The sequence below is a fragment of the Rhinoraja longicauda genome, chromosome 5 (assembly GCF_053455715.1).
Source record: "Rhinoraja longicauda isolate Sanriku21f chromosome 5, sRhiLon1.1, whole genome shotgun sequence".
Taxonomy (NCBI): Eukaryota; Metazoa; Chordata; class Chondrichthyes; order Rajiformes; family Arhynchobatidae; genus Rhinoraja; species Rhinoraja longicauda.
In genome coordinates, this window is record NC_135957.1 from 85,672,252 (window position 1) to 85,697,709 (window position 25,458).

At 50.6% G+C, this 25,458-nt stretch overlaps 1 protein-coding gene across 1 annotated transcript; it reads right to left on the reverse strand.

Annotated features, from left to right (window-relative positions):
* Positions 1-14,721: 14,721 nt before the first annotated feature.
* LOC144594075 (D-aspartate oxidase-like) lies at positions 14,722-24,638 on the reverse strand. Its single transcript, XM_078400262.1, has 4 exons — positions 24,467-24,638; positions 21,720-21,828; positions 19,283-19,459; positions 14,722-15,901 (listed from the first exon to the last, which is right to left on the reverse strand). The coding sequence occupies exons 1-4, from the start codon at positions 24,636-24,638 to the stop codon at positions 15,328-15,330; spliced, it is 1,032 nt and encodes a 343-aa protein (XP_078256388.1). The 3' UTR covers positions 14,722-15,327.
* Positions 24,639-25,458: the final 820 nt, after the last annotated feature.

Genomic DNA, 25,458 nt, shown 5'->3' on the forward strand with positions numbered 1-25,458 from the left:
GTGGAACCCGCTGTGGTGGATGTTCATGGTAAATTTTACTTTATGTGGCTGTGTGTCTTGTTGTTTTTCACTTAGTGTGGCTGCACGGTAACTCAAATATTTCTATCTCCGCCTTAAAAATATCCATTGACTTGTCCTCCACAGCCTTCTGTGGCAACGAGTTCCACAGATTCACCAATCTTCCTTTCATCATAATGCCCATTTTAATTACTCTGCATATTACCATAACAAGTACTTATGATTCATATATTTCAGCAGTGAAAAGCAGGAGACAGAAAATGAATCTTCTGAAGATGAATATAACAGCAACATCACCTCTCCAATCTGGTCGGCACGGAAGCAGAGACTAATCTATGAAGATGTTTCATAACTTCTAATTACAACAGTTGCTTAGAATTTACAGCCCAGAAAACAGCTGCAAATGTCTGTGTACAAAACGATGTCACTGTTAATGTTCCCATCTCATCCCCACGCTTAATCAGTCCAACTGATGGCGGCACGGTGGCGCAGCGGTAGAGTTGCTGCCTCACAGCGCCAGAGACCCGGGTTCCATCCCGACTACGGGCGCCGTCTGCACGGAGTTTGTACGTTCTCCCCGTGACCTGCGTGGGTTTTCTCCGGGAGCTCCGGTTTCCTCCCACACTCCAAAGACGTGCAGGTTTGTCGTCTAGCTAGCTTCTGTAGAATTGTAAATTGTCCCTAGTGTGTGTGTAGGACGGTGTGAGTGTGCGGGGATCGCTGGTCAGCGCGGAAACTGTGGGCCGAAGGGCCTGTTTCCACGCTGTTTCTCCAAAGTTAGCTAATGTGTAGAAACGTAACTCAGCGGGTCAGGCAGCATCTGTGGAGAACATGGATAGGTGACGTTTCACAGAGTGCTGGAGTAACTCAGCGGGTCAGGCAGCATCTGTGGAGAACGTGGATAGGTGACGTTTCACAGAGTGCTGGAGTAACTCAGCGGGTCAGGCAGCATCTGTGGAGAACGTGGATAGGTGACGTTTCACAGAGTGCTGGAGTAACTCAGCGGGTCAGGCAGCATCTGTGGAGAACATGGATAGGTGACGTTTCACAGAGTGCTGGAGTAACTCAGCGGGTCAGGCAGCATCTGTGGAGGGAAGGAATGGGTGACGGTTCGGGTCAAGACCCGTCTTCAGGTAGTGTTGGTTTGTGAAAAGCTTTGCTCTGCTCAGTGCATATTGTTAAGATGGAGATTGACAGATTCTTAGACTAGTGAGAACGTACAGACAGCGCCCGTGGTCAGGATGGAACCCGGGTCTCTGGCGCTACGAGGCAGCAACTCTACCGCCGCGCCACCGCGCCGCCCCATGTGTCAGGGGTCACGGGGAAGAGGCGGGAGCGTGGGGTCGAGAGGGCAAGATTGATCAAGCATGGTTGAATGGCGGAGTAGACTCGATGAGCTGAGTGCCCTAAATCTGCTCCTGTAACCTGTGAACTTACGCATGCTATCCAATCTGATCAGGTAATATTACGCATCTGATAACAATCATGCCTTAACCCAACAGCACAAATTATTCATTGCCCGCTTCTGATGTATAATACATTTTAGCTCTTTTACTGGAAAGCCACAGATAATGGTGTTGTTCGGGAGAGGCTGACACTAAGGGCTTCTCAGCATCAGCATCAATGCTTGATGAGTACTTATATTTAGTTTAGTTTAGGTTAGAGTTGCAGCGTAGAAACAGGCCCTTCTGACTGCCTACCTGTTTGGCCCATCTCTGTACTAAAACTCTCGTTTGTTTGTTAGTTTGTTCCCGAACTACAGCCAAAGAGGTGGGCCTACAATTGTCGTGCTATCGTGTACCGTTTTGGCGTTATCGCGTACCGTTTTAGTATATAGTGGAGGGGTAACATTTTCACACAGAGGGTGGTGTGTGTATGGAACAAGCTGCCTGAGGAGGTAGTTGAAGCAGGATTTAAGAAACAGTTGGACAGGTACATGGATAGGACAGGTTTGGAGGGATATGGACCAAATGCAGGCAGGTGGGACTGGTGTAGCTGGGACATGTTGGCCGGTGTGGGCAAGGTGGGCAGAAGGGCCTGTTTCCACACGGTATCACTCTATGACTCTGTGACTCCAGGGCCATAGGCCACAATATTCTCACGTTTACAAGCAGAACTGATGCGCAGAGTTGACTGAGTGATGTTGACTCATAATACAAACCAATATTGTACATCTGGTAATTGTGGATTATATTTAATGGTTAATCTGTTCCCACTGGGATAATTCACACTAAACTTCACTTGGATCAAATACAAGTTGGAATTAGCTTCAGAGATAATTACACATTTTCTGGGAACCCGAATGGAAACCCGTGTTTAGTTTAGTGTAGAGATACAGCACGGAAACAGGCCCTTCGGCCCACCGAGTCCGCGCCGACCAATGATCCCCGCACACTAACACCATCCTACACACACTGGGGACAATTTTTACATTCATACCAAGCCAATCAACCTACAAACCTGCACGTCTTTGGAGTGTGGGAGGAAACCGAAGATTTCGGAGAAAACCCATGCAGGTCACGGGGAGAACGTACAAACTCCGCACAGACAGCGCCCGTAGTCAGGATCAAACCCGGGTCTCCGGCGCTGTGAGGCAGCAACTCTACCGCTGCACCACCGTGTAGGGGGAAGCCGGAGCGCCCAGAGAAAACTCACGTGGTCCAACGGAGGACGTGCAAACACCACTCAAACAGGTACAATAGATAAAGGAAAAATAACAGAACGCAGAATACAGTTCTCAGCGTTGTAGCGCATCAGTTCCACAGACAAAGTCCAATGTCCGCAATGGGGTAGAGGTGAATCGGACAGTACCCGAGCTTATGGAAGGGCCGTTCAGAAGCCTGATAACAGAGGGGAAATTGTGAGCAATTGTGGGCCCCGTATCTGAGGAAGGATGTGCTGGCTCTGGAGAGGGTCCAGAGGAGGTTTACCAGGAATAGGTTAACATATGATAAGCGTTTGTCGGCACTGGGCCTGTACTCGCTGGAGTTTAGAAGAATGAGGGGGGGACCTCATTGAAACGTACAGAATAGTGAGCGGCCTGGATAGAGTGGACGTGGAGAGGATGTTTCCACTAGTGGGAGAGTCTAGGTCCAGAGGGCACAGCCTCAGAATTAAAGGACGTTCTTTTAGGAAGGAGATGAGGAGGAATTTCTTTATTCAGAGGATGGTGAACCTGTGGAATTCTTTGCCACAGAAGGCTGTGAAGGCCAAATGCACCGTTATTACCTCTTTAATAATTGACTCCAGCATCTTCCCCACCATCGATGTCAGGCTAACTGGTCTGTAATTCCCTGTTTTCTCTCTCACTCCTTTCTTGAAAAGTGGGATAACATTAGCTATCCTCCAATCCACTGATCCTGAATCTATTGAACATTGGAAAATGATCACCAATGTGTCCACGATTTCTAGAGCCACCTCCCTGAGGACCCTGGGATGCAGACCATCAGGCCCTGGGGATTTATCATCCTTCAGTCCCATTAGTCTACCCAATACTATTTCTCGCCTAATGAAAATTTCTTTCAGTTCCTCTACCCCCCTGGATCCTCTGTCCTCTAGAACATCTGGGAGATTGTTTGTGTCTTCCTTAGTGAAGACAGATCCAAAGTACCTGTTCAACTCTTCCGCCATTTCCTTGTTACCCATAATAATTTCACCCGTGTCTGCCTTCAAGGGACCCACATTTGCCTTTACTAATCTTTTTCTTTTAACATATCTAAAGAAGCTTTTACTGTCCTTTATATTCTTGGCCAGCTTCGCTTCGTACCTCATCTTTTCAGCCCGTATTGCCCGTTTTGTTACCTTCTTTTTGTTACCTTCTGTTGTCCTTTGAAAGTTGCCCAATCCTCTGGCTACTCTTTGCCGTGTTATACATCTTTTCTTTTAGTTTTATTCCATCCCTAACTTCCCTTGTCAGCCACGGTTGCCTCCTACTCACCTTAGAACCTTTCTTCCTCTTTGGAATGAAATGATCCTGCATCTTCTGGATTACGCCCAGAAATACCAGCCATTGCTGTTCCACCGTCATTCCTGCTAGGATCCTTTTCCATTTGACCCTTGGCCAGCTCCTCTCTCATGCCTTCATAGTCCCCTTTGTTCAACTGCAACACCGACACTTCCGATTTAACCTTCTCCCTCTCAAATTGCAGATTAGAACTTATCATATTATGGTCACTACCTCCTTTACCTTGAGTTCCTTTATAAAATCTGGTTCATTGGACAACACCAAATCCAGAATTGCCTTCTCCCTGGTAGGCTTCAGTACAAGCTGCTCTAAGAATCCATCTCGGAGGCACTCTACAAACTCTCTTTCTTGGGGTCCAGAACCAACCTGATTTTCCCAGTCTACCTGCATATTGAAATCCCCCATCACTACAGTGCCATTACCTTTGTTACATGCCAGTATTAACTCCTGCTGCAACTTACGCCCTATATCCAGGCTACTGTTTGGGGGGGGGCTGTAGATAACTCCCATTAGTGTCTTCCTAACTTTGCAATTCCTCAACTCTATCCACAGTGAGTCTACATCGTCAGTCCCAATGTCACCCCTCGCAAGGGACTGAATCTCAGCCCTCACCAGCAGAGCTACCCCACCTCCTCTGCCCACCTGCCTGTCCTTTCTATAGGACGTATAACCCTGAATATTCAGCTCCCAGTCTCGATCCTCCTGCAGCCACGTCTCTGTAATCCCCACAATGTCATACTGATTGAGAATGATCAGCCATGATCATATTGAATGGCGGTGCTGGCTCGAAGGGCCGAATGGCCTCCTCCTGCACCGGTTGTCTATTGTCTATACCTACCAATCTCTAACTGAGCCTCAAGCTCATCCACTTTACATCTTATACATCGCTGGGCGGCACGGACTTGGTAGGCCGAAAAGGCCTGTTTCCGGCTGTATATATATGATATATAGTACTTTTAATCCTTTGGTCATCTCAGCTTCCACATCGATTCCTATTACACTTGGCCATTTTCTCCTGTTGCTTCGTGAGCTTTCTGCCCCGTTAATTCTGCGGTCTTTGTTAACTTTTCCTGTACTCTCTTTCCCTTTAACTCCATCCTTATCTATCCTATGTGAACCCCCCCCCACCCCCCACTCCACATTCCATGCATTTGCAGCAAGCCCTTGGTGTCAGTCGCTCCCCTAACTACACAATTATCTGTGGCTTCACAGTAAAAGAGCTACGTTGTATTATACATCAGAAGCAGGCAATGAATAATTTGTAGGAACTGCAGATGCTGGGAACTGCAGAAGCTGGAGTAACTCAGCGGGACAGGCAGCATCTCTGGAGAGAAGGAATAGGTGGCGTTTTGGGTCGGAACCTGGAATGGGTCTGAAGGAGGGTCTCGACCCGAAACGTCACCGATTCCTTTTTCTCCAGAGATGTTGCCTGTCCCGCTGAGTTACTCCAGCTGTTTGTGTATATCAATAAATAATTTGTGCCTTTGGAGAGAACAGACTTTGCTCATTTTCATCCTCCAGCTGCCTAAACTCCAGGGAAATAAGGCAATAATATGCTGTTTGTTTACACACCAGAGATAGACACAAAATGTTAGAGTAACTAGGCGGGACAGGCAGCATCTCTAGAGAGAAGGGAAAAAAGCTTGCTGCATATGTGTCTGCTGTAAACTAATTTTTCTGGTCAAGAGAGTTTAGGTTGAGGTTTATTACGGTCACGTGTGATGAGGTACAGTGAAAAGCTTTTTTCCCTTCTCTCCAGAGATGTTGCCTGTCCCGCTGAGTTACTCCAGCATTTCTGTGTCTATTTTTGGTGTAAACCATCATTTGCAGTTCCTTCTTTTAGTTCAGTTTAGTTTAGTTCAGAGATACAGCACGGAAACAGGCCCTTCGGCCCACCGGGTCCACACCGACCAGCGATCCCCGCACACTAACACTATCCTACACACACTAGGGACAATTTACCAATGCACCAAGTCAATTAACCAACAAACCTGCATGTCTTTGGAGTGTGGGAGGAAACCGACGATCTCGGGGAAAACCCCACGCAGGTCACGGGGAGAACGTACAAACTCCGTACAGACGGCACCCGCAGTCGGGATGGAACCCGGGTCTCTGGCGCTGCAAGCGCTGTGAGGCAGCAACTCTACCGCTGCGCCACCGTGACCGCCCGCACGTTTATACGCCAGGTTCACTGGCATGAGTTCTCAGTCCGAGTCATTTAGTTTATCACACCCACACACATTCTCCCTGTAAGGTTGATGACAGACACAAAATGCCGGAGTAACTCAGCGGGTCAGGCAGCATCTCTGGAGAGAAGGAATGGGTGACGTTTCAGGCCGAGACCCTTCATCAGACTTTAGGTTGATTGAATTGAAAGGTTGAAAGAAATATACAGCATGGAAACAGTCCACCAAGACCATGCCAATCATTGGTACCAACCATGACCATGCCAAGTATTGATAGTAAGCGTGCAGGTACAGCAGGCAGTGAAGAAAGCTAATGGCATGTTGGCCTTCATTGCGAGAGGGAGTTGAGTATAGGAGCAATGAGGTCCTTCTGCAGTTGTACCGGCCCCTGGTGAGACCGCACCTGGAGTACTGTGTGCAGTTTTGATCTCCTAATTTGAGGAAGGACATTCTTGCTATTGAGGGCGTGCAGCGTAGGTTCACCAGGTTAATTCCCGGAATGGCGGGACTGTCATATGATGAAAGAATGGAGCGACTGGGCTTGTATACACTGGAATTTAGAAGGATGAGAGGGGATCTTATCGAAACGTAGAAGATTATTAAGGGGTTGGGCACGTTAGAGGCAGGAAACATGTTTCCAATGTTGGGGGAGTCCAAAACCAGGGGCCACAGTTTAAGAATAAGGGGTAGGCCATTTGGGACTGAGATGAGGAAAAACCTTTTCACCCAGAGAGTTATGAATCTGTGGAATTCTCTGCCACAGAAGGCAGTGGAGGCCAATTCACTGGATGTTTTCAAGAGAGAGTTAGATAGAGCTCTTTGGGCTAACAGAATCAAGGGATATTGGGAGAAAGCAGGAACGGGGTACTGATTGTGGATGATCAGCCATGATCATATTGAATGGCGGTGCTGGCTCGAAGGGCCGAATGGCCTCCTCCTGCACCTATTTTCTATGTTTCTCTGATCACCCGTTCACACATGTTCTATATTATCCCACTTTCTCATTCACTCCCCACACACTTGGGCTGATTTACAGAAGCCAATTAACCCACAAACCTGCACATCTTTGGAGTGTGGGAAAAAAACGGAGCACCCGGAGTGGTGAGTCTGTGGAATTCTCTGCCACAGAAGGTAGTTGTGGCCAGTTCATTGGCTATATTTAAGAGGGAGTTAGATGTGGCCCTTGTGGCTAAAGGGATCAGGGGGTATGGAGAGAAGGCAGGTACGGGATACTGAATTGGATGATCAGCCATGATCATATTGAATGGCGGTGCAGGCTCGAAGGGCAGAATGGCCTACTCCTGCACCTATTTTCTATGTTTCTATGTCACGGGGAGAACGTACAAACTCCGCACAGACAGCGCCCGCAGTCAGGATCGAACCTGGGTCTCTGGCGCTGTGAGGCATCAACTTTAGTTTAGTTTAGAGATACAATCCAATCGGCCCACCGGGTCCACGCCGACCAGTGATCCCCACACATTAACACTATCCCACACCCACTAGGGACAATTTTCTCACCATTTACCAAGCCAATTAACCTACATACCTGCACGTCCTTGGAGTGTGGGAGGAAACCGAAGATCTCGGAGAAAACCCACGCAGGTCACGGGGTGAACGTACAAACTCCGTACAGACGGCGCCCGTAGTCGTGATGGAACCCGGGTCTCCGGCGCTGCATTCGATGTAAGGCAGCAACTCTACCGCTGCGCCACCATGCTTGCCTTGTGAGATGTCTTTTTACTGATTTGTACATTAAGACCTTGTAATCTAAATGTCGTGTTTGAAGATAGACAAATCTCCAGGGCCTGATCAGATATATCTAGGGTTGCCAACTGTCCCATATTAGCCTGGACATCCCGTATTTTGGGCTAAATTTGTTTGTCCCGTACGGGACCGCCCTTGTCACGTATTAGGCCCGGGGGGGGAGGGCGCTGTAGGCCCGGACACTGTAGGCCCGAACAGTGTAGGCCCGGACAGTGTAGGCCCGGACAGTGTAGGCCCGGACAGTGTAGGCCCGGACAGTGTAGGCCCGGACACTGTAGGCCCGGACGGTGTAGGCCCAGACAGTGTAGGCCCGGACAGTGTAGGCCCGGACAGTGTAGGCCCGGACGCTGTAGGCCCGGACGCTGTAGGCCCGGATGCTGTAGGCCCTGACACTGTAGGCTAACGGAGTGTGTTCGGGGAGCGGGGCCAAGTGTGTTCGCCAATGGAGGTTGCGTAGCAACCTGCCTCCCGGCCCAGGCGGCCATCATAGGTGGAAAGGGAGCACGTGGCCGCTGGCTGGGTGAGGTCACATGGGGCGCAGGTGTTGATGTCACCTTGTCCCGTGTTTGGGAGTTAGAAAGTTGGCAACCCCTAGATATATCCAAGGACATTGCGGGAAACTAGAGTGGAAATTGCGGGAGCCCAGGTTGAAATTTATGAGTCGTCCTTAAATACAGGAGAGGTGCCGGAAGACTGGAGGGGGGCAAATGTTGTGCCTCTTTTCAAGAAGGGCTGCAGGGAAAATGCTGGGAACTGTAGGCCGGTGAGCTTAACATCTGTAGTTGGTGAGTTACTGGAGAGTAATCCGAGGGGTGGGTTATACAGGCATTTGGAAGGGCAAGGGCTGATTAGGGATGGTCAGCATGGTTTTGTATGTGGAAGGTCGTGTCTCACAAATCTGATGGATTTTTTTGAAGACGTGACCAAGGGCAGAGCTGTAGATGTTGTGTACATGGACTTCAGTAAGGCGTTCGACAAGGTTCCACATGGTATGCTGCTCTGGAAGGTTAGATCCCATGGGATCCAAGGCGAGATAGCTGAAAGGATAGCAAATTGGCTCCATGGAAAGAAGCAGAGGGTGATGGTGGGAGGTTGCTTATTGGACTGGAGGCCTGTGACTAGTGGTGTGCCTCAGGGTTCTGTGCTGGGTCCGTTACTGTTTGTCATCCACATCAATGATTTGGATGGGATCATACAGGGCAAGATTAGCACGTTTGCTAACGATACTAAAGTGAGTGGTTTTGCAGATAGCGAAGATGGTTGTGACCGATTGCAGCAGGATCTGGATCGATTGGCCAGGTGGGCGGAGGAATGGTTGATGGAATTTAATACCGAGAAGTGTGAGGTGTTGCATTTTGGGACGTCGAACAAGGGCAGGACCTACACAGTAAATGGTAGGCCTCTGGGTAGTGTTTTAGAGCAGAGGGATCCAGGAATGCAGGTGTATGGTTCCTTGAAGGTCGAGTCGCAGGTAGATATGGTGGTCAAAAAGGCATTTGGCACATTGGCCTCCATCAGTCAGAGTATTGAGTATAGAAGTTGGGAGGTCATGTTGCAGTTGTATGAGACGTTGGTGAGACCACATTTAGAATATTGTGCTCAGTTCTGGGCACCATGTTATAAGATATTGTCAAGTTTGAAAGGGTTCAGAGAAGATTTACGAGGATGTTGCCAGGACTAGAGGGTGTGAGCTACAGGGAGAGGTTGAGCAGGCTGGGTCTCTATTCCATGGAGCGCAGGAGGATGAGGGGAGATCTTATAGAGGTGTACAAAATCATGAGAGGAATAGATCGGGTAGATGTACAGTCTTTTACCCAGAGTAGGGGAATCGAGGACCAGAGGACATAGGTTCAAGGTGAAGGGGGAAAGATTTAATAGGAATCCGAGGGGTAACTTTTCCACACAGAGGGTGGTGGGTGTATGGAACAAGCTGCCAGAGGAGGTAGTTGAGGCTGGGACTATCCCAACGTTTAAGAAGCAGTTGGACAGGTACATGGATAGGACAGGTTTGGAGGGTTATGGACCAAGCGCAGGCAAGTGGGACTAGGGTAGCTGGGACATTGTTGGCCGGTGTGGGCGAGTTGGGCCAAAGGGCCTGTTTCCACCCTGTGTCACTCTCTGACTCTATGACTGTACACAGAGGGTGGTGGGGGCCAGGAACGCGTTGCCGGCGGTGGTTGTGGAGGCAGATACGACAGTGGTTTTTAAGAGACTTTTAGAGAGGCATTTGGATATGCTGGGAATGGAGGGGTATGGATCAGGTGCAGGCAGAGATTAGTTCATCTTGCCATCGTGCTCAGCACAGACATTGTGGGCAGAAGGGCCTGTTCCTGTGCTGCACTCCACCTTCTACAGTAAGTATTTGTTGATTAATAATGGTTAGTACTGCTGTCTGAGAACTGGGTGTCCTAGTCCATCAGTCACTGAAAGGAAGCCAATGGCAGGCAGTGACTAGTGGGGTACCGCAAGGCTCGGTGCTGGGACCGCACTAACTAGTGGGGTACCGCAAGGCTCGGTGCTGGGACCGCAGCTATTTACAATATACATCAATGACTTGGATGAAGGGATTAAAAGTACCATTAGCAAATTTGCAGACGATACAAAGCTGGGTGGCAGTGTGAACTGTGAGGAAGATGCTATGGGGTTGCAGGGTGACTTGGACAGGTTGTGTGAGTGGGCGGATGCATGGCAGATGCAGTTTAATGTAGATAAGTGTGAGGTTATCCACTTTGGTGGTAAGAATAGGAAGGCAGATTATTATCTGAATGGTGCCAAGTTAGGAAATGGGGACGTACAACGAGATCTGGGTGTCCTAGTGCATCAGTCACTGAAAGGAAGCATGCAGGTACAGCAGGCAGTGAAGAAAGCCAATGGCATGTTGGCCTTCATAACAAGAGGAGCAAAGAGGTCCTTCTGCAGTTGTACAGGGCCCTAGTGAGACCGCACCTGGAGTACTGTGTGCAGTTTTGGTCTCCAAATTTGAGGAAGGACATTCTTGCTATTGAGGGCGTGCAGTGTAGGTTCACGAGGTTAATTACCGGAATGGCGGGACTGTCGTATGTTGAAAGACTGGAGCGACTGGGCTTGTATACTCTGGAATTTAGAAGGATGAGAGGGGATCTTATTGAAACATATAAGATTATTAAGGGATTGGACACGCTAGAGGCAGGAAACATGTTCCCAATGTTGGGGGAGTCCAGAACCAGGGGCCACAGTTTAAGAATAAGGGGTAGGCCATTTAGAACGGAGATGAGGGAAAACTTTTTCAGTCAGAGAGTTGTAAATCTGTGGAATTCTCTGCCTCAGAAGGCAGTGGAGGCCAATTCTCTGGATGCTTTCAAGAGAGAGTTAGATAGAGCTCTTAAGGATAGCGGAGTCAGGGGGTATGGGGAGAAGGCAGGAACGGGGTACTGATTGAGAATGATCAGCCATGATCACATTGAATGGTGGTGCTGGCTCGCAGGGCCGAATGGCCTCCTCCTGCACCTATTGTCTATTGTCTGTTGTTAGGGTTTATGGGGAGATGGAGAATGGGATTGAATGGGAAAGACAGATCAGCCATGATTGAACAAACCCGATGGGCCAAGTAGCCTAATATTGCTCCAGGAACTTAGAAAACACTCGACCAATTGGACCCAAACCTCTCCTGCATTGGTGCAGCACCCCCTCCACTCCCCCTCCACCCCTCCCCTCCCCTCCCCTCCCTCCTTCCCCTCCCCCCTATCCCCCTCAACCACCTTCATCCTCCCTCCTCTCCCATCTCTCCACCCCCTCCCTCCCTCCCTCCCTCCCTCCCTCCCTCCCTCCCTCCCTCCCTCCCTCCCTCCCTCCCTCCCTCCCTCCCTCCCTCCCTAGGAGATGGATTTAAACTTTAAAACGTGAATAGCATTAAAAATATAACGCCGATTTCAATGAAACTTCTCCCATGAGCACCAAAGGGACGACGGTGAGCAAGGTGGGGCCTAACATTGTCGTGGTACCGTGTACCGTTTTGGGTGTAGTTCTGGAACGAACAAACAAACCACAAGAGTTTTAGTTATATAGATATGAACTAATGTTTGAATTATCACGTTGCCAGAGGGCATTTTATTTAAAGTGTTCACGACATACTTTCATTACATTTTCAACTCTGACTGGGAAAAATTATATATTGCAGAATTGCAGAAGTGCCTCTTCTGATCACACGGTCGGTGACGGTGATTTTGTAAAGTACCAGTGTGTAGATTGTTTCCATCAGCTGATTTGTACATTCACACCCTAGCATTCCAAATTAGCCAAGTAGCACCTAATTACACTGGCACCATCAGAACGATTTGTCAAACAAAATCTGAGGAAAGACATTCCCTAAACTGAGGAAAGACATTCTTGCCATAGAGGGAGTACAGAGAAGGTTCACCAGATTGATTCCTGGGATGGCAGGACTTTCATATGAAGAAAGACTGGCTAGACTGGGCTTGTACTCGCTGGAATGTAGAAGATTGAGGGGGGATCTTATAGAAACGTACAGAATTCTTAAGGGGTTGGACAGGCTAGATGCGGGAAGATTGTTCCCGATGTTGGGGAAGTCCAGAACAAGGGGTCACAGTTTAAGGATAAGGGGGAAGTCTTTTAGGACCGAGATGAGAAAGTTTTTTTTCACACAGAGAGTGGTGAATCTGTGGAATTCTCTGCCACAGAAGGTAGTTGAGGCCAGTTCATTGGCTATATTTAAGAGGGAGTTAGATGTGGCCCTTGTGGCTAAAGGGATCAGGGGGTATGGAGAGAAGGCAGGTACGGGATACTGAGTTGGATGATCAGCCATGATCATATTGAATGGCGGTGCAGGCTCGAAGGGCCGAATGGCCTACTCCTGCACCTATTTTCTATGTTTCTATGTAAAATTAGGGTTATAAAACTAGAAACGGAAACAGAAAAAGTTCCCGAACACTCACCAAGACAGGCAGCATCTGCGGAAAGTGTCTATGTGGCCTGTTCTACAGGGAGAGGTTGGGCAGGCTTAGACTTTATTCCTTGAAGCGCAGGAGGACGAGGGGCGATCTTATAGAAGCGCGGAAGGTCATGAGAGGAAATTATAAGGTAAGTGCGTAGTCTTTTACCCAGAGGAGGGGAATCAAGAACCAGAGGGCATCGGTTTAAGGTGGGAGGGGAAAAGATTTAATAGGAACCTGAGGGGCAACCTTTTTCACACACAGGGTGTATGGAACGAGCTACCAGAGGATATAGATGTGGCAGATACTATAACAACATTTAAAATACCCTTGGACAGGTACAAGGTGTTGAGAGTTAGGGTTAGGATATGGGCCAAACGTGGGCAAAGTGGACTAGCTTAGATGGCTAACATAGATAGAAACATAGAAAATAGGTGCAGGAGGAAGCCATTCGGCCCTTCAAGCCAGCACCGCCATTCATTGTGATCATGGCTGATCGTCCACAGTCAGTAACCCGTGCCTGCCTTCTCCCCATATCCCTTGATTCCACTAGCCCCTAGAGCTCTATCTAACTCTCTCTTAAATCCATCCAGTGATTTGGCCTCCACTGCCCTCTGTGGCAGAGAATTCCACAAATTCACAACTCTCTGGGTGAAAATGTTTATTCTCACCTCAGTTTTAAATGGCCTCCCCTTTATTCTAAGACTGTGTGGCCCCTGGTTTTGGACTCCCCCAACATTGGGAACATTTTCAGCCAGAGAGTTGTGAATCTGTGGAATTCTCTGCCTCAGAAGGCAGTGGAGGCCAATTCTCTGAATGCATTCAAGAGAGAGCTAGATAGAGCTCTTAAGGATAGCGGAGTCAGAGGGTACGGGGAGAAGGCAGGAACGGGGTACTGATTGTGGATGATCGGCCATGATCACAATGAATGGTGGTGCTGGCTCGAAGGGCCGAATGGGCTCCTCCTGCACCAATTGTCTTTTTTCTATATGTTTCTATGTGTAAATATGCAAAAATAAAATCCACTGTGCAGTTGTACATGTAAGACATAAAGCACCATTGATTCTGTGTGTAGGTATCACAAGCTGCTGGAGTAACTCAGCGGGTCAGGCAGCATCTCGGGAGAGAAGGAATGGGTGACGTTTCGGGTCGAGACCCTTCTTCAGACTGATGTCAGGAGAGGGGCGGAGCAATGATAGGATGTAGTCGGAGACAGGAAGACTGGTGGGAGAACTGGGAAGGGGAATGGGAAAGAGAGGGACAGAGGAACTATCTGAAGTTAGAGAAGTCAATGTTCATACCGCTGGGGTGTAAACTACCCAAGCGAAATATGAGGTGCTGTTCCTCCAATTTGCGTTGGGCCTCACTCTGACAATGGAGGAGGCCCAGGACAGAAAGGTCAGACTGGGAGTGGGAGGGGGAGTTGATTCTGTGTGTGATTCTGTAATAAACCTGCACCTAGTGCCGCAGTGTGGGGCAGGATGTAGCGTGTGGGCAGTGGGACAGAGTGCTGTGGAGGGGCGGGGAGGGGTGGGGATGTGTGGTGTGGGGAGGTGTGGGGTGGTGTGTCACAGCTTGGACGTGCTGTGGGGGTGTCTGTGGGTGTGTGGTTGTGTGGGTATGTGGGTGTGTGGGTATGTGGGTGTGTGGGTGTATGTGGGTGTATGTGGGTGTGTGGGCGTGGGTGTGTTGTGGTGTGTGGGTGTGTGGGTGTGTGGGGGTGTGGGGGGGTGTGTGTGTGGGTGTGTGTGGGTGTGGGGGTGTGTGGGTGTGTGTGTGTGGGTGTGGGGGGGGGGTGTGTGTGGGTGTGGGGGGGGTGTGTGTGTGTGTGTGTGGGTGTGTGTGGGTATGTGGGTGTGTGGGGGTGTGTGGGTATGGGGGTGTGTGTGGGTGTGTGTGGGTGTGGGGGTGGGTGTGTGTGTGGGTGTGGGGGGGGTGTGTGTGTGGGTGTGGGGGGGTTGTGTGGGTGTGTGGGGGTGGGTGTGTTGTGGTGTGTGGGTGTGTGGGTGTGTTGTGGTGTGTGGGGGTGTGTGTGGGTGTGGGGGTGGGTGTGTTGTGTTGTGGTGTGTGGGCGTGTTGTGGTGTGTGGGGGTGTGTGGGTGAGTTGTGGTGTGTGGGGGTGTTGTGGTGTGTGGGGGAGTGTGTGGGTGTGTGGGTGTGTGGGGGTGTTGTGGTGTGTGGGGGAGTGTGTGGGTGTGTGGGTGTGGGTGTGTGGGGGTGGGTGTGTTGTGGTGTGTGGGCGTGTTGTGGTGTATGGGGGAGTGTGTGGGTGTGTGTGGGTGTGGGTGTGGGGGTGTGTGGGTGTGTGGGTGTGTGGGGGTGTGTGTGGGGGAGTGTGTGGGTGTGTGGGGGTGGGTGTGTTGTGGTGTGTGGGTGTGTTGTGGTGTGTGGGGGAGTGTGTGGGTGTGTGTGTTGTGGTGTGTGGGGGAGTGTGTGGGTGTGTGTGTTGTGGTGTGTGGGGGGTGCATCACAGCTTGGACGAGGTGTGGGTGTCTTGGCGTCTGATCTGTCCGGCGACCTCCTCCACCAGGCGGGCTGCCTCGTTGGCGGTGCCCCAGTGGAAGGTGACCCCTGCCCCTCCGTGGCCGTAGTTGTGGACCACCGGCAGGGCGCCCTGGCCCCGTTCCAGCCTCTCGGCAGCCAGCCTGAGCACGGGCCTAGTAGGCCTCAGCCCCACGGCGCTAGGCCCGGCACGGCAGCGGGCCAGGCTGGGCTCCAGCGCGCTGCACCTGGCCAGGATGGCGCGCTGGTCGGCCGCGTCCATGCCCAGCCGCCAGTCGCCCGCCTGCCGCGTGCCGCCCAGAGTCACGCCCGTGGCCCCGGGGTAGATGTAGGTGGCGCCGTCGCCTTGGCGGACGAAGTGCTTGAGCCAGGGGGCATGCACCTTGTGCACCTGCCCCCTAACGGGGTACAGCAGCGGGTCCCCCGCCAACGCCCCCGCTCCCATGCCCGCGCAGTTCACCACCACGTCGTACTGCCCCCGCAGCTCCCACAGGTCAGTCACCTTCCCCGTCCTCGTGCGGCCTCCCGCCTCCTGCAACCTGCAGACCAAGATCACAATCAGCAACGCTACCTCCACCAAACACAGGAGCTCCTCCACATACCAAGGGGCACGTCACAATAAACCCACCCGGAATCAAATACATCGTCAGTCCAAAATGCATTGAACACCCCTAACCTGCATCAGTGTGAGGTTATCCACTTTGGTGGTGAGAATAGGAAGGCAGAGTATTATCTGAATGGTGTCAAGTTAGGAACAGGGGACGTACAACGAGATCTGGGTGTCCTAGTGCATGCAGGTACAGCAGGCAGTGAAGAAAGCCAATGGAATGTTGGCCTTCATAACAAGAGGAGTTGAGTATAGGAGCAAAGAGGTCCTTCTGCAGTTGTACAGGGCCCTAGTGAGACCGCACCTGGAGTACTGAGTGCAGTTTTGGTCTCCAAATTTGAGGAAGGATATTCTTGCTATTGAGGGCGTGCAGCGTAGGTTTACTAGGTTAATTCCCGGAATGGCGGGACTGTCGTATGTTGAAAGACTGGAGCAACTAGGCTTGTATACACTGGAATTTAGAAGGATGAGAGGAGATCTCATCGAAACATAAAAGGTTATTAAGGGGTTGGACACGTTAGAGAAGGAATGGGTGACGTGAAGAAGGGTTTTCTTGGCCCAAAACGTCACCCATCCCTTCTCTCCAGAGATGCCGACTGACCCGCTGAGTTACTATTTGCCTGGCAGCTCACACTGTTGACAATGAGCACAGTGAGTGGGTTCTGCCACTGGTGAGGCTCGAGTGTGACACCTGGTGGCAGCACCTGGTCCTGCGACTCCACCACGTCCTCTCCTGGGTTAACGCTAAAGGTTCTGAAGAAGGGTCTCGACTCGAAACGCCACCCATTCCTTTTCTCCACAGATGCTGCCTGACCCGCTGAGTTACTCCAGCACTCTGTGAAACGTCACCTATCCATGTTCTCCACAGATGCTGCCTGACCCGCTGAGTTACTCCAGCACTCTGTGAAACGTCACCTATCCATGTTCTCCACAGATGCTGCCTGACCCACTGAGTTACTCCAGCATTTCGGTGCAAACCAGCATCGGCAGTTCTTTCCTGCACATTAACACTGAGCCATCTGGTCAGTAACTACAAACTGCTCTTCATTTAACCAAGCCTGGCACTGAATGCATCACGCTGTCTAATCTCACGCTGGGGGCAATGTAGTTCAGTGCTCAGTGATGCAGCGGTAGTGTTGCTGCCTTGTGTGTCGGGTAGACAATAGACAATAGACAATAGGTGCAGGAGGAGGCCATTCGGCCCTTCGAGCCAGCACCGCCATTCAATGTGATCATGGCTGATCTTTCTCAATCAGTACCCTGTTCCTGCCTTCTCCCCATACCCCCTGACTCCGCTATCCTTAAGAGCTCTATCCAGCTCTCACTTGAATGCATTCAGAGAATTGGCCTCCACTGCCTTCTGAGGCAGAGAATTCCACAGATTCACAACTCTCTGACTGAAAAAGTTAGCCTAACATCGGTAGTGGGGAAAATGCTAGAGCCAGTTATTAAAGATGTGATAGCATCACATTTGGAAAGTGGATTTGTGAAAGGCAAATCATGTCTGACGAATCTTATAGAATTTTTCGAGGATGTAACTAGTAGAGTGGATAAGGGAGAACCAGTCGATGTGTTATATCTGGACTTTCAGAAGGCCTTCGACAAGGTCCCACATAGGAGATTGGGGTACAAACTTAAAGCACACGGTATTGGGGGTTCAGTGTTGAGGTGGATAGAGAATTGGTTGGCGGACAGGAAGCAAAGAGTAGGAATAAATGGCAGGCAGTGACTAGTGGGGTACCGCAAGGCTCAGTGCTGGGACCCCAGTTATTTACAGTGTATAGTAATGATTTGGACAAGGGAATTGAATGCAACATCTCTAAGTTTGCGGATGACACGAAGCTGGGTGGCAGTGTTAGCTGCGAGGAGGATGCTAGGAGGCTGCAGAGTGACTTGGATAGATTAGGCGAGTGGGCAAATGCATGGCAGATGCAATATAATGTGGATAAATGTGAGGTTATCCACTTTGGCGGCAAGAACAGGAAAGCAGAGTATTACCTGAATGGCGAACGATTAGGAGAAGGGGAGATGCAACGAGACCTGGGTGTCATGGTGCACCAGTCATTGAAAGCAAGCATGCAGGTGCAGCAGGCAGTGAAGAAAGCGAATGGTATGTTGGCATTCATAGCGAGGGTATTTGAGTTTAGGAGCAGGGAGGTTCTGCTGCAGTTGTACAGGGCCTTGGTGAGACCGCACCTGGAGTATTGTGTACAGTTTTGGTCTCCTAATCTGAGGAAAGACATTCTTGCCTTAGAGGGAGTACAGAGAAGGTTCACCAGATTGATCCCTGGGATGGCAGGACTTACATATGAAGAAAGACTGGATAGACTAGGCTTGTACTCGCTGGAATTTAAAAGATTGAGGGGGGATCTTTTGAAACATATAAAATTCTTAAGGGGTTGGAGAGGCTAGATGCGGGAAGATTGTTCCCGATGTTGGGGAAGTCCAGAACCAGGGGTCACAGTTTAAGGATAAGGGGGAAGTCTTTTAGGACCGAGATGAGAAAACATTTCTTTACACAGGGAGTGGTGAGTCTGTATTTCATTGGCTATATTTAAGAGGGAGTTAGATGTGGCCCTTGTAGCTAAAGGGATCAGGGGGTATGGAGAGAAGGCAGGTACAGGTTACTGAGCTGGATGATCAGACATGATCATATTGGCGGGACTGTCATTTGAGGAAAGATTGGAAAGACTGGGCATGTATTCAATGGAGTTTAGAAGGATGAGAGGGGATCTTATGGAGATGTATAAAATTATAAAAGGACTGGACAAGCTAGATGCAGGAGAGATGTTCCCAATGTCGGGGGAGTCCAGAACCAGGGGGCCACAGTTTAAGAATAAGGGGTAGGTCATTTAGAACTGAGATGAGGAAAAACGTTTTCAGTCAGAGAGTTGTGAATCTGTGGAATTCTCTGCCTCAGAAGGCAGTGGAGGCCAATTCTCTGAATGCATTCAAGAGAGAGTTAGATAGAGCTCTTAAGGATAGCGGAGTCAGGGGGTATGGGGAGAAGGCAGGAACGGGGTACTGATTGAGAATGATCAGCCATGATCACATTGAATGGCGGTGCTGGCTCAAAGGGCCGAATGGCCTCCTTCTGCACCTATTGTCTATTGTCTATTGATATGGGGAGAAGGCAAGCACGGGTTACTGATTGTGGATGATCAGCCGTGATCCCAATGAATGGCGGTGCTGGCTCGAAGGGCCGAATGGCCTCCTCCTGCACCTATTTTCTATGTTTCTATGATTACAATCGAGCCCTTTACAGTGTGTATAGACTGACGTTGGGTTCCGTGGTCAGAGAGTCGAGACTTACCTTTTCTCCAGCCAAGGCAGGTAGAGGGGACATTCACACAGCAAGGTGGTGTACATCCAACCGAAGGTGGTCTCTGGAAACAGCTTCAGCTCAGAATCATTCATTACATGAAAGGCCAGCACAATGTCCGACCAAAACGGGATCCTTTCCTCAGGCGGCTCCTTAAAGATCTCCCATCTTTGAACGGAAAGGAAATACGACCATTAATGTCACAACTATTTACATATACATTGGAGATAGACAGGAAATGCTGGAGTAACTCAGCGGGACGGCCAGTCCGAGGGGGTCACCAAAGAGGTAGATAGTAGTTCAGCACTGCTCTCTGGTTGTGGTAGGACGGTTCAGTTGCCTGATAACAGCCGGGAAGAAACTGCCCCTGAATCTGTACCTCTTCTGTACCTCTTGCCCGATGGGAGAGGGGAGAAGAGGGAGTGGCCAGGGTGAGACTGGTCCTTGATGATGCTGCTGGCCTTGCCGAGGCAGCGTGAGGTGTAGATGGAGTCAGTGGAAGGGAGGTTGGTTTGTGTGATGGTCTGGGCTGGGTCCACAACTCTCTGCAATTTCTTGCGGTCTTGGATGTAGATGTTCCCAAACCAAGCTGTGATGCTTCCTGATAACTACCAGCCCCAACTACCTCCTCTGGCACCTCGTTCCCTAAACCCACCACTCACTGTGTGAAGAATTATTTTCTTCTGAAGTCTTTAGAATTGCATTCAAACATTCCAGCTATCCTGCCCTCTTTAGTTTAGTTTAGTTTAGATTAGAGATACAGCACGGAAACAGGCCCTTTCAGCCCACCGGGTCCGTGCCGCCCAGCGATCCCCGCATGTTAACTCTATCCTCCAGGGCCCTAGTGAGACCGCACCTGGAGTACTGTGTGCAGTTGTATAGGGCCCTAGTGAGACCACACCTGGAGTACTGTGTGCAGTTGTATAGGGCCCTAGTGAGACTGCTCCTGGAGTACTGTGTGCAGTTGTATAGGGCCCTAGTGAGACTGCTCCTGGAGTACTGTGTGCAGTTGTACAGGGCCCTAGTGAGACCGCACCTGGAGTACTGTGTGCAGTTGAATAGGGCCCTAGTGAGACCGTACCTGGAGTACTGTGTGCAGTTGTACAGGGCCCTAGTGAGACCGCACCTGGAGTACTGTGTGCAGTTGTATAGGGCCCTAGTGAGACCGCACCTGGTGTACTGTGTGCAGTTGTATAGGGCCCTAGTGAGACCGCACCTGGTGTACTGTGTGCAGTTGTACAGGGCCCTAGTGAGACCGCACCTGGAGTACTGTGTGCAGTTGTACAGGGCCCTAGTGAGACCGCACCTGGAGTACTGTGTGCAGTTGTACAGGGCCCTAGTGAGACCGCACCTGGAGTACTGTGTGCAGTTGTACCGGGCCCTAGTGAGACCGCTCCTGGAGTACTGTGTGCAGTTTTGGTCTCCAAATTCAAGGAAGGATATTCTTGCTATTGAGGGCGTGCAGCGTAGGTTTACTAGGTTAATTCCCGGAATGGCGGGACTGTCGTATGTTGAAAGACTGGAGCGACTAGGCTTGTATACACTGGAATTTAGAAGGATGAGAGGAGATCTTATCGAAACGTATAAGATTATTAAGGGGTTGGACACGTTAGAGGCAGGAAACATGTTCCCAATGTTGGGGGAGTCCAGAACCAGGGGCCACAGTTTAAGAATAAGGGGTAGGCCATTTAGAACAGAGATGAGGAAAAACTTTTTCAGTCAGAGAGTTGTAAATCTGTGGAATTCTCTGCCTCAGAAGGCAGTGGAGGCCAATTCTCTGACTGCTTTCAAGAGAGAGCTGGTTAGAGCTCTTAAGGATAGCGGAGTCAGGAGGTATGGGGAGAAGGCAGGAACGGGGTACTGATTGAAAATGATCAGCCATGATCAATAGACAATAGACAATAGGTGCAGTAGTAGGCCATTCGGCCCTTCGAGCCAGCACCGCCATTCAATGTGATCATGGCTGATCATTCTCAATCAGTACCCCGTTCCTGCCTTCACCCCATACCCCCTGACTCCGCTATCCTTAAGAGCTCTAGATCACAGTGAATGGCGGTGCTGGCTCGAAGGGCCGAATTGCCTACTCCTGCACCTATTGTCTATTGTCTACACACACTAGCTCACTAGGGACAATGTTTACATTTACCAAACCGATCGACCTACAAACCTGCACGTCTTTGGAGTGTGGGATGAAACCGAAGATCTCGGAGAAAACCAAACCCACGCGGGTCACGGGGGGAACGTACAAACTCCGTACAGACAGCGCCCGCGGTCGGGATGGAACCCTTGTCTCCGGCGCTGCATTCGCTGTGAGGCGGCAACTCTACCGCTGCGCCACCGTGACCGCTGTTGGGAAGGGTCCTGCTGAATGGTTTGTACGGCGCATGTGTGCTCTGTCCAGCCTGAATGGGAATCGTGGCCTGCTTACCCAGACATGATCTGCACCCCAGCGTCAGGGGCCTCAGCAGACCGGGCAATGGAGTAGAGGTGAGCAAACGTGGCCGCAAACCATCGCCGCTGACTTTCCACCGGCGTCTCTAATTCCAACGAGATAACCAATCATTCACAGCTACAGTTCAGTTTATTGTCACCTGTACCGAGGTACAGCGATAAGCTTTTGTTTGTTTGGAATTAAAAAATATATATATCAAAAAATACTTTATTCAAGTAATAAATATTTACAAAACACCTTCTTTTTAACAACCCCATCCGACATTTCCGGAGGTTACACGTTCAACACACTTTCATATGAAGAAAGACTGGATAGACTAGGCTTGTACTCAAGAACAGGAAAGCAGAGTATTACCTGAATGGTGGCCAATTGGGAGAAGGGGAGATGCAACGTGACCTGGGTGTCGTGGTGCACCAGTCATTGAAAGCAAGCGTGCAGGTGCAGCAGGCAGTGAAGAAAGCGAATGGTATGTTGGCATTCATAGCAAGAGGATTTGAGCACAGGAGCAGGGAGGTTCTGCTGCAGTTGTACAGGGCCTTGGTGAGACCGCACCTGGAGTATTGTGTACAGTTTTGGTCTCCTAATCTGAGGAAAGACATTCTAGCCTTAGAGGGAGTACAGAGAAGGTTCACCAGATTGATCCCTGGGATGGCAGGACTTTCATATGAAGAAAGACTGGATAGACTGGGCTTGTACTCGCTGGAATTTAGAAGAGTGAGGGGGGATCTTATAGAAACATATAAAATTCTTAAGGGGTTGGACAGGCTAGATGCGGGAAGATTGTTCCCGATGTTGGGGAAGTCCAGAACCAGGGGTCACAGCTTAAGGATAAGGGGGAAGTCTTTTAGGACCGAGATGAGAAAACATTTCTTCGCACAGAGAGTGGTGATTCTGTGGAATTCTCTGCCACAGAGGGTAGTTGAGGCCAGTTCATTGGCTATATTTAAGAGGGAGTTAGATGTGGCCCTTGTGGCTAAAGGGATCAGGGGGTATGGAGAGAAGGCAGGTACAGGTTACTGAGTTGGATGATCAGCCATGATCATATTGAATGGCGGTGCAGGCTCGAAGGGACGAATGGCCTACTCCTGCACCTATTTTCTATGTTTCTATGTTTCTATGTTAATACAGGTATTCCTTTCCAAATTTACATTGAAATGTACCCAGTATCCCTTACTTGGAGAGGCGTCTCTCCCTACCACACCCTGCCCCCCATGTCCTGCAGCGGAAGGACCCTAGACTGTGGCCCTCCCGTTCGTGCTGACCGGTCAGCGGAAAGACAAGACGCGATTACAATCCAGCCGTCCGCAGTGTACAGATACACGACAAGGGAAGAACGTTCAGTGCAAGGTGAAGCCAGCAGAGTTCCCATCAAGGATAGACCAAGGGTCACCAATGAGGTGGATAGTCTGCCCGAGCCGATTTCCGGGACCTCTGGGCACGGTGGGGAGTGTAAAATAGTTGTATAATTGTTTGTCTTGTATTGTGGTTTTAATAGACAATAGACAATAGGTGCAGGAGGAGGCCATTCGGGCCTTCGAGCCAACACCGCCATTCAATATGATCATGGCTGATCATTCTCAATTAGCACCCTTTTAATCCCTTCATCTAAGTCATTAATATACATTGTAAATAGCTGCGGTCCCAGCACCGAGCCTTGCGGTACCCCACTAGTCACTGCCTGCCCTTCTGAAAGGGACCCGTTAATCCCCACTCTTTGCTTTCTGTCTGTCAACCAATTCTCTATCTATGTCAGTACCCTACCCCCAATACCATGTGCTCTAATCTTGCCCACTAATCTCCTATGTGGGACCTTGTTAAAGGCTTTTTTTTTAGAGATAGAGCGCGGAAACAGGTCCTTCAGCCCACCGGGTCCGCGCCGCCCAGCGATCCCTGCACACTAACACTGTCCTACACCCACTAGGGACAATTTTTACATTTACCCAGTCAATTAACCTACAAACCTGCAGTGTGGGAGGAAACCCACTGCCTTCTCCCCATACCCCCTGACTCCGCTATCCTTAAGAGCTCTATCTAGCTCTCTCTTGAGTGCATTCAGAGAATTGGCCTCCACTGTGTGTGTGTGTGGGGTGTGCGTGCGTGTGTGCGTGCGTGTGTGTGTGGGGGGGTGTGTGTGGGTGTGTGTGGGGTGTGTGTGTGTGTGTGTATGTGTGTGGTGCGTGCATGCATATGTGTGTGTGTGTGCGTGCGTGCGTGTGTGTGTGTGTGTGTGTGTGGTATGGTGTGTGTGTGTGTGTGTGTGTGTGGGGGTGTGTGTGTGTGTGTGTGTGTGTGTGTGTGGGTGTGTGTGGGGTGTGTGTGTGTGTGTGTGTGTGTGTGTGTGGGGGGTGTGCGTGTGTGTGTGTGTGTGCGTGTGTGTGTGCGTGTGTGTGGGGGGTGTGTGTGTGTGGGGGGTGTGTGTGTGTGTGTGTGTGTGTGGGGTGTGTGTGTGTGTGTGTGTGTGTGTGTGTGTGGGGGGTGTGTGTGTGTGTGTGTGTGTGTGGGGGTGTGTGTGTGTGTGTGTGTGTGTGTGTGTGTGGGCGTGTGTGTGTGTGTGTGTGTGTGTGTGTGTGGGTGTGTGTGGGGGGTGTGTGTGTGTGTGTGGGCGTGTGTGTGTGGGGTGTGTGTGTGTGTGTGTGTGTGTGGGGTGTGTGTGTGCGTGTGCGTGTGTGGGGCCCCGTGAGGCAGCAGTACCACCCGCTGCCCTGCCGTCAGGAGCAGCTCACCTGGAGGGAAGTGTGGGCTGAGGATCCCTGCGGCCACATCGCTGGTGGTGTGCGGCGAGAATTTCTCCGCCATCACAGTGACGGAGCAGTCGGGCAGCGACCGGGCCACACACACGGCGGTCGACATGCCCACCACGCCCGCCCCGATCACCCCCACGCGCACTCTGTCCATGCCTGCAGGGGGAGACAAACACCAACATTAACTGCAGATGCTGGTACAAATCGACGGTGTTTATCCACAGAGTGTCGGAGTAACTCAGCGGGTCAGGCAGCATCTCGGGAGAGAAGGAATGGGCGACATTTCGGGATCGAACCCAGGTCTCCAGGGCGGCACGGTGGCGCAGCGGTAGAGTTGCTGGCTTACAACGAATGCAGCGCCGGAGACTCAGGTTCGATCCTGACTACGAGGTACTGATTGAGTGCTGCTCCCCCTCCCACTCCCAGTCTGACCTTTCTGTCCTGGGCCTCCTCCATTGTCAGACTGAGGCCCAGCGTAGATTGGAGGAACAGCACCTCATATTTCGCTCGGGTAGTTTACACCCCAGCGGTATGAACATTGACTTCTCTAACTTCAGATAGTCCTTGCTTCCCCTCTCTCTCCATCCCCTCCCCTTTCCCAGTTCTCCCACCAGTCTTCCTGACTCCGACTACATTCTATCTCCGTCCCGCCCCCTCCCCTGACACCAGTCTGAAGAAGGGTCTCGACCCGAAACGTCACCCATTCCTTCTCTCCCAAGATGTTGCCTGACCTGCTGAGTTACTCTAGCGTTTTGTGTCGACCTTCTACTTTGGAGAAGTTCTCCTCTCTTTAACGAGAGTTCTGCTACACCCTCTCTCGCTGACCCCTCTCTGGCTCAATAGACAATAGACAATAGGTGCAGGAGGAGGCCATTCAGCCCTTCGAACCAGCACCGCCATTCAATGTGATCATGGCTGATCATTTTCAATCAGTACCCCCGTTCCTGCCTTCTCCCCATACCCCCTGACTCCAC

Excerpts from the sequence above, each read along its gene's own strand:
- LOC144594075 (XM_078400262.1), bottom strand. The coding sequence starts at position 24,638 with ATGGACAGAGTGCGCGTGGGGGTGATCGGGGCGGGCGTGGTGGGCATG. Across the intron at positions 21,829-24,466 it reads CAGCCCACACTTCCCTCCAG|AGACGCCGGTGGAAAGTCAG; the intron begins GTGAGCTGCTCC and ends CGTTGGAATTAG. Across the intron at positions 19,460-21,719 it reads GGGGTGCAGATCATGTCTGG|ATGGGAGATCTTTAAGGAGC; the intron begins GTAAGCAGGCCA and ends TTCCGTTCAAAG.